At 38.5% G+C, this 15,279-nt stretch overlaps 1 protein-coding gene across 7 annotated transcripts in view; it reads right to left on the reverse strand.

Annotated features, from left to right (window-relative positions):
• Window positions 1-15,050, reverse strand: part of SNCA (synuclein alpha) — a 98,328-nt gene extending 83,278 nt beyond the window's left edge. Inside the window, exons 1-3 of one of the 7 annotated variants that reach the window (XM_081118558.1) lie at window positions 14,174-15,050; window positions 12,260-12,405; window positions 3,327-3,368 (exon numbers count right to left, since the gene is read on the reverse strand). In XM_081118558.1, the coding sequence (XP_080974684.1) occupies window positions 3,327-3,368; window positions 12,260-12,380 (163 nt within the window). In that variant the 5' untranslated portion in view covers window positions 12,381-12,405; window positions 14,174-15,050. Of the gene's footprint in view, window positions 1-3,326; window positions 3,369-12,259; window positions 12,406-12,744; window positions 13,049-13,084; window positions 13,400-13,491 lie in introns of those variants that run through there. The other 6 variants (XM_081118557.1, XM_081118561.1, XM_081118559.1 and 3 more) reach the window with 6 other exon arrangements.
• Window positions 15,051-15,279: the final 229 nt, after the last annotated feature.

A 15,279-nucleotide genomic window follows, 5' to 3' on the forward strand; every position in this document is an offset into this window, starting at 1 on the left:
CAGAGGAAGTGGGGGAGAGAAAGAGAGAGAGGCACATCTCCCCCTGACACATCAATTAGTCGCCTCCCATACATGCCCCAACCGGGCTGGGGATCAAACCTGCAACCCAGATATGTGCTCTTGACTGGGAATTGGCCAAGTGAACCTCCAGTGCGAGGGCGATGCTCTAACTACTGAGCACACTGGCCAGGGCTCGGTGCCAATTCTTTTATCTCACTCAAGAGCTTCATTTTCACTATGCTTTCAACATGTTACATGTAACATGCTCATACATGTTACTACCAGAAATAAACAGTGGAGTAGGGGATGGTTATGAGGGACCTTTCACCCTTCCATAAAACTTGAGGTAGTTGAGACAGAAGGGTTTTGAATATGATTAATTTTCAATAATTGTAATGGGAACAAAAGTGCTAGACATTAAGCAAAGTGTGGAAAAGAAGAGGTTTGCTGAACACACTTAAAAATTTCTTTCCACAAAACAAAAAAAATTGAATATGGTTCTTCAGTAGATCTTTAAAAATAAGTTAAAAATTTAGAAAACAGTATCAATAGTTTAAAATTGGATTCAGAAGCAGAGATTTCATCTTATATCAAAAAATTCTCCAAGACACTATCTGATATAATTTCTGAACTAATCTTTCCATGTTCCCTCCATGCATTTTACCAAATAAAGCAAGCACAAATAAAAATGTTTGTTTTGATTAAATAAAGAGTTCTACGAAAGAGTGGCAAAAGACAAGAGAATCTGCTCTTGTAATAATTTCAAAGATAACGGAGAAATGAAACCACCCCTCTTCATCTAAACCTGATAACACTGATGCTCATGAAACCAAGGCCTTGCATCTCTTATCTCTAGTGATGCAATGTTTGCCTTCTTTTTGCCCCACAAACTCATTTTCTTTTTGTCTGTTTTCCCACGGCTCAGGAATTTCGGGTTTGGCATGATATTTTTTTCTCAGGTTACCTCCTAAGCAAATGGAGACACATTTTTGTTGTTATGCTTTGTGCTTGTATGCGTTCTCTCCAGGTAAGTCCCAGTCTGAGGAACCCAAGGGGTTACACCATGTCAGCCGTCCAGTGTTACGTGCCAGTCATATGATTATTGTACAGATTTCATGTCACCAGCTGGGAGAGGCAATGATTAAACAGTGTGGACATAGCAAGTGGGTTTCAAATAGACTTTGTAGGCCGTGGAAGCTGAGGTGGTCTATAAGGATAGAGTCTTCCCCTGGTCCTAGGCCCTGGGGGAGGGAGGTGAAGTGGCCCTAAGGCCTAAAACCAGGAAGAGCACACAGCGGGTGTGGCTGGATATTTGCCTTTTACCACTTCTGGGACATGGCTGATGCCTCCTGAGGAGTAATGCCTATTCACAATGCAAAGTTCAATTTAAATGCTAGTGAAAAGGCAGTGACTGCAACTTCACATTTTTAAACATTTCTAGAATGTTGATCCATTAAAAATAGTGAATTATGTGCTTCAGGTTGTCATTTTTTCCCCAAGAACTTGAATAGAAAATTTTGCTTGATAATGAACATTTTTTTGTTACAATAATCACAAAGATCTAGAAAATCGTTGTGAATTTTGATCTTTTTATAGGCTCCGAATTTTTTTGCCAGCCATGAAAATTTATTTTTACAATATCTAATTATTTATAGATGTATAAACCTTAATCTATTTTAATGCATATAAACTACACAGTAAAATGCATTTTGTACTTTATTATACTTTCATTAGGTTTTATCATTGCAAGAATAAGTAAATTAGTTACGTTACAGAATGACAGAGTACACATGTAACAATAGATATGTTTAAAAGATTTCCGTAGGACTTGATTTATCTAGTGGATTTGCCCATTAACCTTGACCCCCATTTTCCCCTGTTCAGGCCTTTTACACAGTTTCTCTGTTCATCGACATTTCGAGCAAAGAGGAAAAATGAAAGGAAAAAAAACGCACTCGAATTAGTACATTTTGCATCTAATAAATGTTTTTTTCATTAAGGGAAAAATCTTATAACAGGATCAAAAAGACACTTTCCACCCAACCAACTGAGAGTATAAAATTTTAAGTCACTTATGTTTTCCTGCAAATGTGCCAGTCTTTCCCATTTCGGTTCATACAGCTCCATCTGGCGAGCAGCCTTCATCCCTCTCAGATAGCCCCCTGTTTACTCAGCAAACTCAAGCTGGTGTTAAAACCCACCTCAAATATCAAATTTCCTAAAACCTCTCCTCTCAACAAGTGCCCTTGTTCCTACTCCTGTGATCCCATAAATTTTAAATATATCTCTACTATTCATTTCCCAGTATGTCTATCTACCTCCACCAGTGTATTTTGAGTTCATTAAAATCTGAGATCCTGTTTTATTTTTCTTTATATTTCACAATAGATACTCAATAAATAATTTTGAATGCAGTAAAAAGAATTTTCTGTATATCTGTGATTAATATATTAATGTCAATAATTAGATTTATATTTGACTTTAACTAACTTAACAATAAAATTCCAGGAAAAAATGTGGCACTAACATTTAGAATAGATATAGTAAATTTAACCTTTGACATTAAGCAAAATTATAAAATTAAGATCTAGTTTTAAATTGGTATAAAAATTAAAAATTTGAGAAAAATAAATTTATATGATAAGGCAATTTAGTAAGAAACTTTAAATTAGAACATGTTGAAAATTAAGTGTATTCAATATCATGTAGTAATTTTCAGTTAATAAGAATCAAAGACTTCAGAAAATCTCCAATAATAGGGAGTTCTTTACACCATACATTCAGGAGGGGAAAATGAATAAGCTTATATCATAATTTATTTTTTGATCTTTAAAGTACCTTCAAAGACATCATTCAGATGTCCAGATTAAGTACAATATCATATTTTCCTATAATGTGATACATGAAGTTGACAACTGAAATAATAATGTCCTGAGATAAAAAAAAGACAGAGTTTTCTAAATTTTATCTTGAGATAATCTAACTGAAATAATTTATTTTCCTTGGATACTACAGGTAGAAAATTCCTGGCCTAACTGAGTCAGAATACTCAAATTCTATACTACTTTATAAATTTAACATAGTTGGTCAATTCAAAGTCATCATTCTTGACAATTAAATATATTGTTTTATTATTTATAATAAATATTACTTATCTAAAAAATATTTAATAAAGAATTAGGATTAAACAGAGCTGGTGTTTCCTTAGACTGCTTGTCTGCAGACACAGTGGTTGTTTACAATTACATTCTGGATGATTAGTGCCCAGCTACACAGTGTACAAGGTATTTTCCACATTGTCCCCAGATATAGACCAAGGAGCTTACCTGTTGTCACACCATGAACTACTCCTTCCTTGGTTTTGGAGCCTATAAAAACAAACAAATTCAAAACATAAGTCTCAAATTGGACTCACATGGCTAATAGCTCATTTTAAATACAACTAATCAAAACAAAATTTAAATCCGTAGAAGCCCATATACAAAGATATCCTGGGGCAAAAAACCCAAACCAAGGAAATTCAGCTATCACTAGAAGTAAAAGGAAGTCAAGCTAACAGGAGGTTCTCTCTCAGTTTTCAGCACACATGATGATTTTTTACCCCTTGTGTTCCACTTCATAGGTCGACTTATGAGGGGAAAAAGAAAGGTTAGACAACACTGGATCTGGGTGGGAAGATGATTTTGGATTCAGAACTGTGGAAGCTTTACTCAAGTACAGTACAACAGAGATTAGTTAACCCATGAAACACAAATAGAAGGGGGAGGGAAAGAAGGAATCAACATTTGTTGTAAAAGTCACTTTATATCACCTTATTTGATATTTGTAACATCCATCTCTTATAGGTGTATTATACTCATTTTATATATGAAGAAATTACAAATAAAAGTTAAATGGCTTGTCTAAAGTTGCACAGGTAATAACTGGTTACAAGCACATTCAAAGTAAGGTCTCAATGACTCTAAATTCATGCTCTTAACACTATTCCAAGTAAACCTTTTGAAGGCATAGAGTGTTTTATCATTCAAGTATTACTATCACAAGTTTCAAGATGGGGAAAGCTAAATTTTGACTAGCTTTTATATAAATGATGCATTAATATTTCTCATTAAAATTAAGTTCGTTAACAATTTTATTTATAAGCTCTCTAACATTATAGTTTTCATTGTAATTCATACCAGTTTTTAAATAAAATGTTTTTTGAGAAAAATAACAATGGATTGGAGGTTCACTTGAAAACTGCACAATAGTGAAATAATACAATTTTATCAGACACAGAAGAATATAAAGAAATAAAGAAAAAATCTGTGAAATGATTTAAACCTATATTTGGACATTAAGATGGTTACCAATCTTTCATTTAAAAATGCACTGTTTTGCAAACCCTTACTAAGTATGCTAGAAATAACACATTTAGAATCAAAGGAAAAAAGTGTAAGGGAGCCTCAGTTTCCTCATCAATAAAATTCATACATAAGTTTAATTAAACAATCTCTAAGAATCTGGTTCTTAAACTGGTCAGTACAGTAGAATTAATTAGATGGGAGAGAGGTAAAAATGCTGACTATTGAGTCAGCGACTCAAGTATTCAGTAAATATCAGATACAGACATTTGCATTTTTGATAACCCTCATGATCTAATACGGATAATTCATAGATCATATCTGAGAAATACTGGTCTGAGGCAGTTTCTAGCCCCAAATTTACTTAAAATTTAGAAATACATATCTATGATTTAAATAATATGATGATTGACAAGATTTAAATAAATTTGCAGGATCATACTGAAAATGTTCATCAAATATATTTATAAAAATAGATAAGTATGGCATTAAGTAAAATTTGCATGCATCATATTTAAATTTACATTTTACAAAACAGTCAAGGAAAGTTTCTACATTTAATAAAATTATTTAAATATATTAAAGAACTTCCAATTTGTGAATATTTAAGACCTCCAATAAAAATAAAACATAAAGGAGCATTTGCGATCTTGCTCCCCAGGATATGTCATCAATTTTGGCTCAAATAAACTCATAAAAATTCTCAAAACATATAAACTATAGTTTGTACTTACGAACATAAGCTCTGGATTCAGATTTTCTGGATTTAAATCTCTTCACCACATACTAATCAAATATATATCATTTGGTCAACTTGAAGGTCAAAGGAACAATACATATAAAGTTTAAAACAGTGTTTAGTACATAGTAAAGACTTTTAAATAGAACTATTATTCTTTGCATGTATTTGTAAAGGGATTTGCAGTTTAAAACAAATGAAAAATCACCTAATTATAAATTTATATAAATAAAATTGTGCAGGCCAGCCAGGCATGGCTCAGCAGTTGAGTGTCAACCTAGGATCCAGGCGATCGTGGTTCAATTCCCGGTCAGGGCACATGCCCGGGTTGTGGGCTCGATCAGTGACTCTCTAATCATTGATGTTTCTCTCTCTCTCCCTCTCCTTTCCTCTCTCTGAAATCAATAAAGATATATTTTTTTAAAAAGATAAATAAAAATAAATAAATAAATAAATAAATAATAAAATTGTGCAGATGTTAAATATGTTAAAGAATATAGGATAGTATTTTTTATATATATATTATATTATGTATATATTATACCCACACACATATATATATATATAATGTGTGTGTGTTTTGCAGGTAATGCTTACTTTGAACAATACTATGGGATAAAAAATGACGGTTCACAAGCTGAGTTGAAGTTGTGTAACATGCTCTTAATAATCAAAGATGAAAATTACAATTAATCAGTGGTTAAAAATTACCATTGTTCCATGACCTCTAACATTTTTTGTCAAAACATTACAAACTCTCTTCATCATTTATAAATGTACAGGGGAATGAAAAATTAGTAAAGCTAATATTTGCTTAGTATAGTGTAATTTAATACACTGAGAATTAAAGTGTTTTATTTCTTTGTAAAAAACTTAACAAGTAGTCTCAACACTGCTTGTATTCTTGTTCTCATTGCATAACTTCCTACATAGAGTGAACATCTTTTCTAAGCCTTAGAAAATCTGTAAATTTGGATCAGTTTCCAAAATGTTACCCTTTGTACTTTTAATGTCATGATATGCCTCTGACTGTTCTTTTCAAGTCAAGTGTTTCTGTGGCATCACTTCCCCTGGGGCATGCTCACCTTATTCATCAGGACCGCTTTTATGTGTATGTTGATACTGTCAGCTTCAATAAGTCTCTCTGGCTGCACACCTAGAGCCTCCTGAACTGTAGCAATCTCGATATTCCCACAGCAAGCTATTTCATGCATAAATAAATTTATGTTTGAATCTAATTTTACTGCCAGCATTTTTCGCTCGTCTTTGCTGCACTTTCATCACGTAGGGCCAATTTCTTCTTTCAATTACGCATTTTCATAAATTATTACATGGATTTTTCACTGGCACCAGCAATAAAACCATGGGCTTTGCTGTCTGTATGAACCAAATAGCAGATGTGCAGTGACCAATCACCAACAGACTTTGAAAGAAGCAATGTGATGTGGCCATGTGTCATAATGGGTTTCTGTTATTTATATAGTGATCTGTGGGCTGAAGAGCTAAGAGCAGTTTGTACTTTATGCAATCAGTCACAGTTTATGTGTTATGGTAACAGAAATTTGAACTGTGTTATTAGGGATTGGTGTTACTGAATTAACTGTGGTGACTGAATCCGTGTATCCTGGAACTATGTTAGGTAAAAACAGCCTGTATTTGAGAAAATATTTCTTATCACTACCTACCTGTCACTCTTGCAACCCATATTTTAAAAATGCCTAGTAAAAAGAAATGTTTAACAGTTGGTCTGTAGTCTTTCCTCTCTTACTCTGTAGTACCTGAGAATGTGGCCTTTGGCTAAGTCATGGAATGCATCCTAAATCAAAGATAAATGAGAATCTTGATAAGATTGCTTCTTATCAAACAAACAACCTGTTGTTTACTGTTAATTAATTATTAGTATATAATTAATAATTAAACTTTGATGAGGAACCTGTAATTTAAAAGATATTGCTACAAAACAGGTGCCAAGTGGCTATATGATTATAAAAATATAAAAGCTGAAGGAACACAAGTACTAATAGTTTCCCTGAGCTGAGGTGGCCCACATGCATCCCATCTTCTCCCTCAGAACTTCACAAAACTGCAGAGTAAAAAAGTTTGGAAGTAGTGCCTGGTGGTTGCAAGGACTCAACTACTGTTGTTCATGTTGTGTTGACTTTCTCAACTTGGTGCAGGTGAAGCATGCTGTAAGAGTTTGATATCGATCCATATTCACAACACTTTTGAAGATTATTTCCTTCCTTTACTGGTAGTTCTTCAATTAATCAAAGACAGCTTTCAAAACTATAATACTATAAAGGAAAAATATTACTTTTCTCATGAGGTTTATGAAAACAGTGTACCAAACTTGTTCAGCCACAGTTAAATTAGAAAATTTTCTTTAGTCATTTCTCAAACTAGTTATTGATAATAGATTTTGTAATGAAGGATAAAAATATAAAAGAAAATACGTTGACTAAGTAAGTATTCTGTTGAAAAATTTGTTTGATAATGACCATGGCTCCTATATATAAAAATGTGCTTTATAAAAATCCTCAGCAAAATATTAGTGAATCAAATCCAACAACATATAAAAAATAATTAAACACCATGACCTAGTGTTTAATTCCAAGTATGCAAGGCTGGTTCAACATTTGAAAATTAAAGTAATTCATCACATCCATAGGCTAAAAAGATAAATCACATAATCATATCAACAGATGCAAAAAAGAACTTGACAAAATTCAAAATTTGTGATAAATATGATAAAATTCATGACAAAACTTCCAGTAAACTAGAAATAGAGGGTAACTTCCTCAACCTAATAAAGAATAGTTACAAAAAACCTACAGGTAACATTATATTTCATGGTGAGACACTAGAAACTTTCCTACTAAGAATAGGAACAAGGCAAGGAAACCCTTCTCTCGCCAATCCTTTTCAACATCATACTGGAAGTCCTAGCTAATGCAATAAGACAAAAAAATAAAATAAAAAGAATATAGATTGGGAAAAAAGAGAAAAACTATCTTCATTCACAGATAACATGATAGTCTATGTAGGAAATCCAAAAGAATAATAAAAAAATAACTCCCGGAATTAATAATTGATTTTAGCAAGGTTGCAGGATATGAGGTTAATAAGCACAAATCGATTACTTTCCTATATACCAGGAACGAACAAGAGGAATTTCACATTAACAACACAATTCCATTTACATTAGTACCAAAAAAATAAATAAAATTCTTGGGTATAAAATTTAACAGAATAGATCTATATAAATTCTGATTAACAAAATCAAACTAAATAAATATATAGTCTGTGATCATCAACAGGAAGAATCAATATTGTCCAGATGTCAGTTCTTCCCAACTTGATCTATAGTTCAATTTGGTCTCAATCAAAATCCCAACAAGTTATTTTGTGGATATTGAAAAATAGATTATAAAGTTTATGTGGAAAGACAAAAGGCCTAGAAGAGCCAATACAGTATTGAAGTATAAAAACAAAGTTAGAGAAGTAACACTACCTGGCTTCAAGACTTACTATAAAGCTAGAGTAATATTGGCAAAAGAATAAATAGACCAATGAAACAGAGTCCCAAAATAGAACCACATAAATTTAGCCAACTGATTCTGACAAAGGATTGAAAGCAATGCTATGGAACAAAGATAATCCTTTCAACAAATGGTGCTGGAACAATTGGAAGTCTACATGCAAAAAAACAAAACAAAACAAAACAAAGAATCTAGACAGACTTTACACCCTTCACAAAAACAAACAACAACAAAATACCTCAAAAGGTATTACAGTCCTAAATGTAAGATGCAAAACTATAAAACTCCAAGAATATAACACAGGAGAAAAACCTCCATGACCATGGGTATGGCAATGACTTTTCGATGCAACACCAAAAACATGATCCATAAAGAAAGAATCCATTAACTAGACTTCATTAAAATGTCTTCCCTGGGAAAGAAAACATTAAGAGAATGAGAAAACAAACTATAGGCTACAAGAAAATGTTTGAAAAAGATGCATCTGAAAAAGGATCGTTATCCAAAATATGAAAGAACTCTTAAAACTCAACAATAAAAAATAAAAAATAAAAAAACAGGCAGAAAATCTGAACAGAGACTTCACCAAAGAAGATAATAGATGGAAAATAATTTTATGAAAAGATTCTCCACATCATATTTCATCAGGGAAATGCAAACAAAAAGAGCAGTGAGTTACCAGTATACACTTATCAGAATGGCCAAAATCAAACACTAAAGGCTGGTGAGAATGGGAAGCAACAGGAACTCTCATTCATTGCTTGCGGGAAAGCATAGTGGCTGAGGCCCTTTGGAAGAGAGTTTGGAGGCTCCTTACAAAACTAAGCATATTCTACCTATATGATCCAGCAGTCATGCTCCTTGGTGTTTACCCAAAGGAACTAAAAATGTATGTTCACACAAAACCCTGCACATGGATTTTTAGAGCAGCTTTATTCATAATTGCCCAAACTTGAAAGCAACCAAGATGTCCTTCAGTTTGAATGGGTAAATTGTGGTACATTCAGACAATAGACTATTATTCAGTGCTAGACAGAAATGACTGATGAGGCATTCAAAGACACAGAAGAAACTTAAATGCATATTACTAAGTGAAACAAGCCAATTTGAACAGGCTACATACTATATGATTTCAAATATATGACATTCTAGAAAAGGCAAAATTATGGAGACAGTAAAAAGATTGGTGGTTGCCAATGGCTGGGGGAGGGGATAAACAGAACAGGATTTTTAGGACATTGAAACTACGCTGTATGATAGTACAATGATACATGTTATTATACATTTGTCCAAGCCTATATAATGTACAACACCCAGAATGAACCCTAAGGTAAAGTATGGACTCTGATAATGCTCTGTCAATGTAGGTTCATTAGTTGTAACAAATGTAACTCTGGTGAGGGATGTTGATTGGGGGGAGGCTACGCATGTGTGGGGTGAGGAAACCTCTGTACCTTTCTTCAATTTTTCTGTGAACCTAAAACCGCTCTAAATAATAAAGTGTTTAATTTTTTTAAAAGTATGCTTTGTTACTCATATGCTCTGTTTTATCATGACATTCTCACAAAAACTCTGCAAGGTAGCTGCATTTGTCTAAATTATATTTTTACAAATGAGGGAAGTGATACTGAGAAATGTTAAGTAACTTCCCCAGTGTCCTAGAGGTAATAAGTGGTGTAGCCTGGACTAGAACTTAGGTTTGTCTAACATAAAGTTCATGTCCTCTCTTCTTTACCAGGAATCAGCAAACTACAGCCTACAAGCTATGTTAACTCACCACCTATTTTGGTAAGAATGAAGTCTTATTGGAACATAGTCACAGTAATTGCTGTCTGTGGCTCATTCACATGACAACACCAGAGCTGAGCAATTAAGACAGAGATATTATGGCCCTAAAACACTTATTATCTACCCTTTTACAGAAAAAAGTTTGCCAACTACTGCACTCTACCACTGTTTATTCTCATGGTCACCTCTCATCCTAAACCCTGTGTTTGAGTTTAACTTTTAATTAGACATCAGAACATAACTAATAAATAATTTATAGAACATCCTATATGTTAAATACCATAACAGACAGTAAAGATGAGTTTTTAATGTGACATATAAACAAATTACAATTTTATATAACAATCTCAGAGTGAAAAACAAAATTAATCACTGAAAATAAAATTTTATTTACCCAACTCATAATTAACAATGAAAACAAAAGTTTTCCAGGTAAGGAAAACCTGTTTATTACCCAGAAAAGAGCAAATGTACCAATTTAATATTCAACAGTTTCTAAACTCACTACAAACTAATCAAGTAAATGTTATCATTATTTTAAAAAACCTTTAAAGTTACTAAATTATAAAGTAATTAAAATCAAAGAATATTTGTAAGCATATACAACTTGGAAAACTGAGGACAAATATAAAGATACTGATTATCTTCACGTCACTGATTCAGTATTCCAAATTCCATCTAAAAAGATGTAATTTACACTTCACAAGAAAGAGCTTGAAATTAATATCAGTTTTTTCTCTTATAACACTTTAATTCCATGATTTTCTGAAAATATGTTCTAAGATCAAGGAAGTAATTAAATTGAAGATTTGTGTTAAGAACAACCAATATAAAAGAGTCTATGAACAGTGAGGGGAAAAAATAATATCAGAAGCTTTCATAAAAGTCATTCTAATAACTTTTCTGCAGCCCATCTATGTTGGAGACACATAGCACCCCACCACTCAATATGCCCTGCTCCGCCTTTCTGCTCATCCTGTGGCCACTGCTGCTACAGGGGCCACCAGAGAATGTAGAGGAGCTCAGAGGAGCAGAGGAGAAAGGGTGGTGCATGAGTGTGTGTGTGCGTGCGTGTGTGTGTGTGTGTGTGTCTGTAGATGAGTGTGTATATATGTGTGTGTCTACTCCTCCAAAGAATCTCAAGTCTGTAAAATAACACCCCACCTAACACAGATTAAGATAAGAAAACGAGAGTCAAGGTCTTCATAAACACTCCAAGGTGGGAATTTAGGGAAAGGTAGGAAGGATAAGCACAATCTCATTGTTTGTTCTGTGTATCGTTTGGTAAATTAACTATATAAATGTCTGAGATATTAGTAGCAAGCCTGAAGCACTTCCTTGTGGTCTCAAGGAATCACTCCACCAAAGACTGTCCTGTCCTTTCCTTTTCAGGTCTCTTTTTAGGTATCCCAGGGCCATATCGAAGTTTTATTTTTTTAAAAGAATACTCTAAAATAAGCAAATATTATTCATGATGACAAAAGAAACCAAAGGCCCATGAATGATTTTGATTCTTAAAAATATTCTTGATTATATTTTAAAAGATTGATTTTTTTTTAAATCCTCCTAAATAGTCATTTATGCACATAAACTTTTTTTCAAAGAAACAAAAAAGTCCTCAGTATTACTGCAAAATTCAGTAATCTGGAAAAAACAGATTACATTCACTTTTTACTATTAGCTCAAATATACACATTCACCTACCCATACATAACTCTGACTCAATCCATCCTTTTGACAAGTGATGATGCAAAAATGAATCAAGGGAGAAAAACCAGCATTAAGAGCATCAATCATCCTAACTTATCAGTCATAAACAAATATCAAAATGACACTCCGGGCTTACCTACCTACATAGAGAACACCCTCTTTTGTCTTTCCTGCTGCTTCTGCCACACCCTGTTTGGTTTTTTCAGCAGCAGCCACGACTCCCTCCTTGGCCCTTGAAAGTCCTTTCATGAATACATCCATGGCTAATGAATTCCTTTACACCACACTGGAAAACAAAAAATACACTTTGAAGGAGAACTTTGAGGTAAAACAAAAAACTAGAAGCGCCCTGAAAGATCAGTAAAACTCCCAAAAGTGTGAGGCTCTTTTAAATGCACCCTTATTTCAACCATTGGGCAAAAGAAGCCTTTTTTTAGCTTTTGCATTAAAAATTGAGCATTCCCCCATCCATCTTGGCTAGTACAAGTCTCGCCGCCTAAACATGGATTAGGATGAATCATCACAGCTGTTCTCACTGCATTTCCCAAGTGGAGTTGCATGAAAAGATGGACCCCCTCTTTCAACTTCCCAGGGTCCAAAAGGTGACAGTATATATTAGAAGTACGTTTGGAAGACAGATCACAGGAAAAGAAAGGGAGCTGGAGGCACGGGGTCAGGGACACTGAAAATGAATCCCAGAAGAGGCCTTAAAGGTAGGTCAGGAACAGGGGACAGAAGACAACTACTCACCCTGGGTGTGGCTGAACCTCAGGCCAACTGGGAGCCCACCCCCCGCCCCAGCTCTAATCCACGCCACCATCCGCCCCCGCCCTCAGCTATCTGCCCCGAGCAGGCTCCGGCTGAAACCCGCCGGCGGCGGGGAGACGCGCGCCGCCACCCGAGGGGGCGTTCTCCGCGCGCGCCAGCCCGCTCCCCACCCGCTCCCGCACCTGTTAACCCCTTACCACCTGTTGCCTTGCCCTCTCCGCGCGTCCACGTAATTATCTGCCAGGCACAGCTTGTTTACTTTACGGAGAGAACTGCGAGGGAGAGCTGGGCATTTAAGGAAAGAGGGAAAGTTGGATGCTCGCTCCCCCTCCAGCATCCCAGCTTTTCCCGAAGGAAAGGCTTGTCTCGGAGAAGCCTGGCTTCTCAAGCCTTTGCGAGGGAAACCTCGGAAGCGGAGAAAAGCCTGGTCAACTTCCTTTCCTCACGCTCACCAAAGGGATGAGCACCCGACTCCAAGGGACACTTGACACAGCGGGTCCTCCGGCAGCAGCAGCCCGCCCGCCGGGCGTCCACGACGCCTCCTCTCCCCCTGGGTGTTCTCCGGGATTTACGAAGCGGCCCGTTTAGAACCACAGGTGCTTACCTGACTCTCTCTGCTCCGCAGATGTCGGGTCTCCCCTTCCCTCTTAATAAAATATATTTAAACAATTCCCAAATCTTATTCAAATGGAAAGAGGGACGAGTAGGAGCGCACGAGGAGGGCGGAGGCGGCGCCAGGAGAGGAAGGGTCCCCGGGGGTAGCTGCAGTCCGCACCGCCCAGCGACGAGAGGCTGCGGAGGCCGGAGGCGAACCCACGAGCCCGTCGTCGAATCGCCACTCCCTGTCCCCAGCACGAGAGGATCCCAGAGAAAGAGACACGGGGTCGGAAGGGAAGGCGGGAGGAAGCGAAGGATGCTGAAGGCGAGGCTCGGTGCCCGGGCCTGCCCTACCGCCGCACGCACCTCACCCGCGCCGCCGCGCTCCGTCGCTAGCCCCCTTTCTCGGTCCCCTTCTGGTCGTCGGGATCTTCCTCCTCCTCTTCCTCCCTCTCTTTCCCTTCCTTCCCCTGCCCCTCCGCTCGCCGCCCCGGCGGCTGATTTGTCAGCGCCTCTCCCCGCCCCTCGCCCCGCGCAAGCTGCTCTCGGCGCCGCGTGCGCTTCACGCCTCTTCTCGGGTGGGGGTGGGGGTGCGGTGGGGGTGGAGGTAGGGGGGGTGCGGTGGGGGTGGAGGTAGGGAGGGTGCGGTGGGGGTGGGGTGGGGGTGAGGTTGGGGTGGGAGAATGTACCTCAACTCCAAGCGCTCGCCGGGTCCTGGGAGGAGGAAAGGCGGGGGTGTCTTGCGCTTCACCTCAAGTTCAGGGTCGCAGGGACTCCCGTGGCGATTGGAGCGGTCAGAGTCGGGTTGACATCTTTCCCATCCCCCCCCCCCCCCGTCTCTGCCTTCCCTTCTGGCTCCTCACCGGGACCCCCACGTCAGAGCCAGCCGAGGGGCTTGGGGAGGGGGGGGTGTCTGGGATCAACCACCAAAGCCAGAGCCAGTCTCTTGGGGAGCAGCTGGAGGAGGCGGGCGGCTCGGAAAGGTGCGCCCCTCGGCACCGCCGGGAGCACGCTTCCCTCGGATCGCTGAAATCGGATTCACGGTCGCAGGACACGGCCTCACGGAGGCTTTTGCTTCACTAGCCTCCGGGTTCGGGTTTGCTCTTAACCTTGGAAGGGGTCCCGCGGGAGGGGAGGTGACTCGCGGGAAGAGTTACAGGTTGAGGAGGCGGGAGGAGGCTGCGCCCTCCCCACCGCACTCTCACCACTCTCCTTCCCACCAATCGGGGCCCGCCAGCCCCAGGTTCTCCCGGCAGCTCAGCGACGGGTAAATAGCCCCCAGCCGTCGGAACCCAGCGGTGCCGAGGCGTTTCGTTCTCGGGATGGAATTGACTTTCCCCACTCAGGGCGCCTGCAAGGAGAGGACAAGTCCGGCGTGGCTTTACCCCCTGCACCGTCACATCCAATTTATTATCCGGCCGCCGCTCACCTCGCCGGCTCCTGCTGTGGGCGGCCCCGGGAGCTGGCCCCCCCACCCCCCAGACTCGGGTGAGCGCGGGTTCGAGACAAGCACCGGGCTGCTTAACTCGTCCACACGCCCGCGGAGCTGGAGCCGGAGCCGCCCCCCCGCGGCGCCCGCAGCGCGGCGCAGGCTCCTCCCTCCCACTGGATGCCTCCGCTTTCCTTTGCCTGCGAGGGTGATTTTAGCGCTGGAAGGAAAGAGTCTTCGCAGTGTTTTTATTTTGTTTAGGGGGAGGGGCGGGGGGCTCCTTGTTCTGACCCTTGCTCTCACTTGGGTCTGAAATTTGAATAATATGTAATTTAAATCTACAAGACAATTCGTTTGAAACCAAAA

The sequence above is a fragment of the Miniopterus schreibersii genome, assembly GCF_964146895.1.
Source record: "Miniopterus schreibersii genome assembly, chromosome: 1".
NCBI lineage: Eukaryota > Metazoa > Chordata > Mammalia > Chiroptera > Miniopteridae > Miniopterus > Miniopterus schreibersii.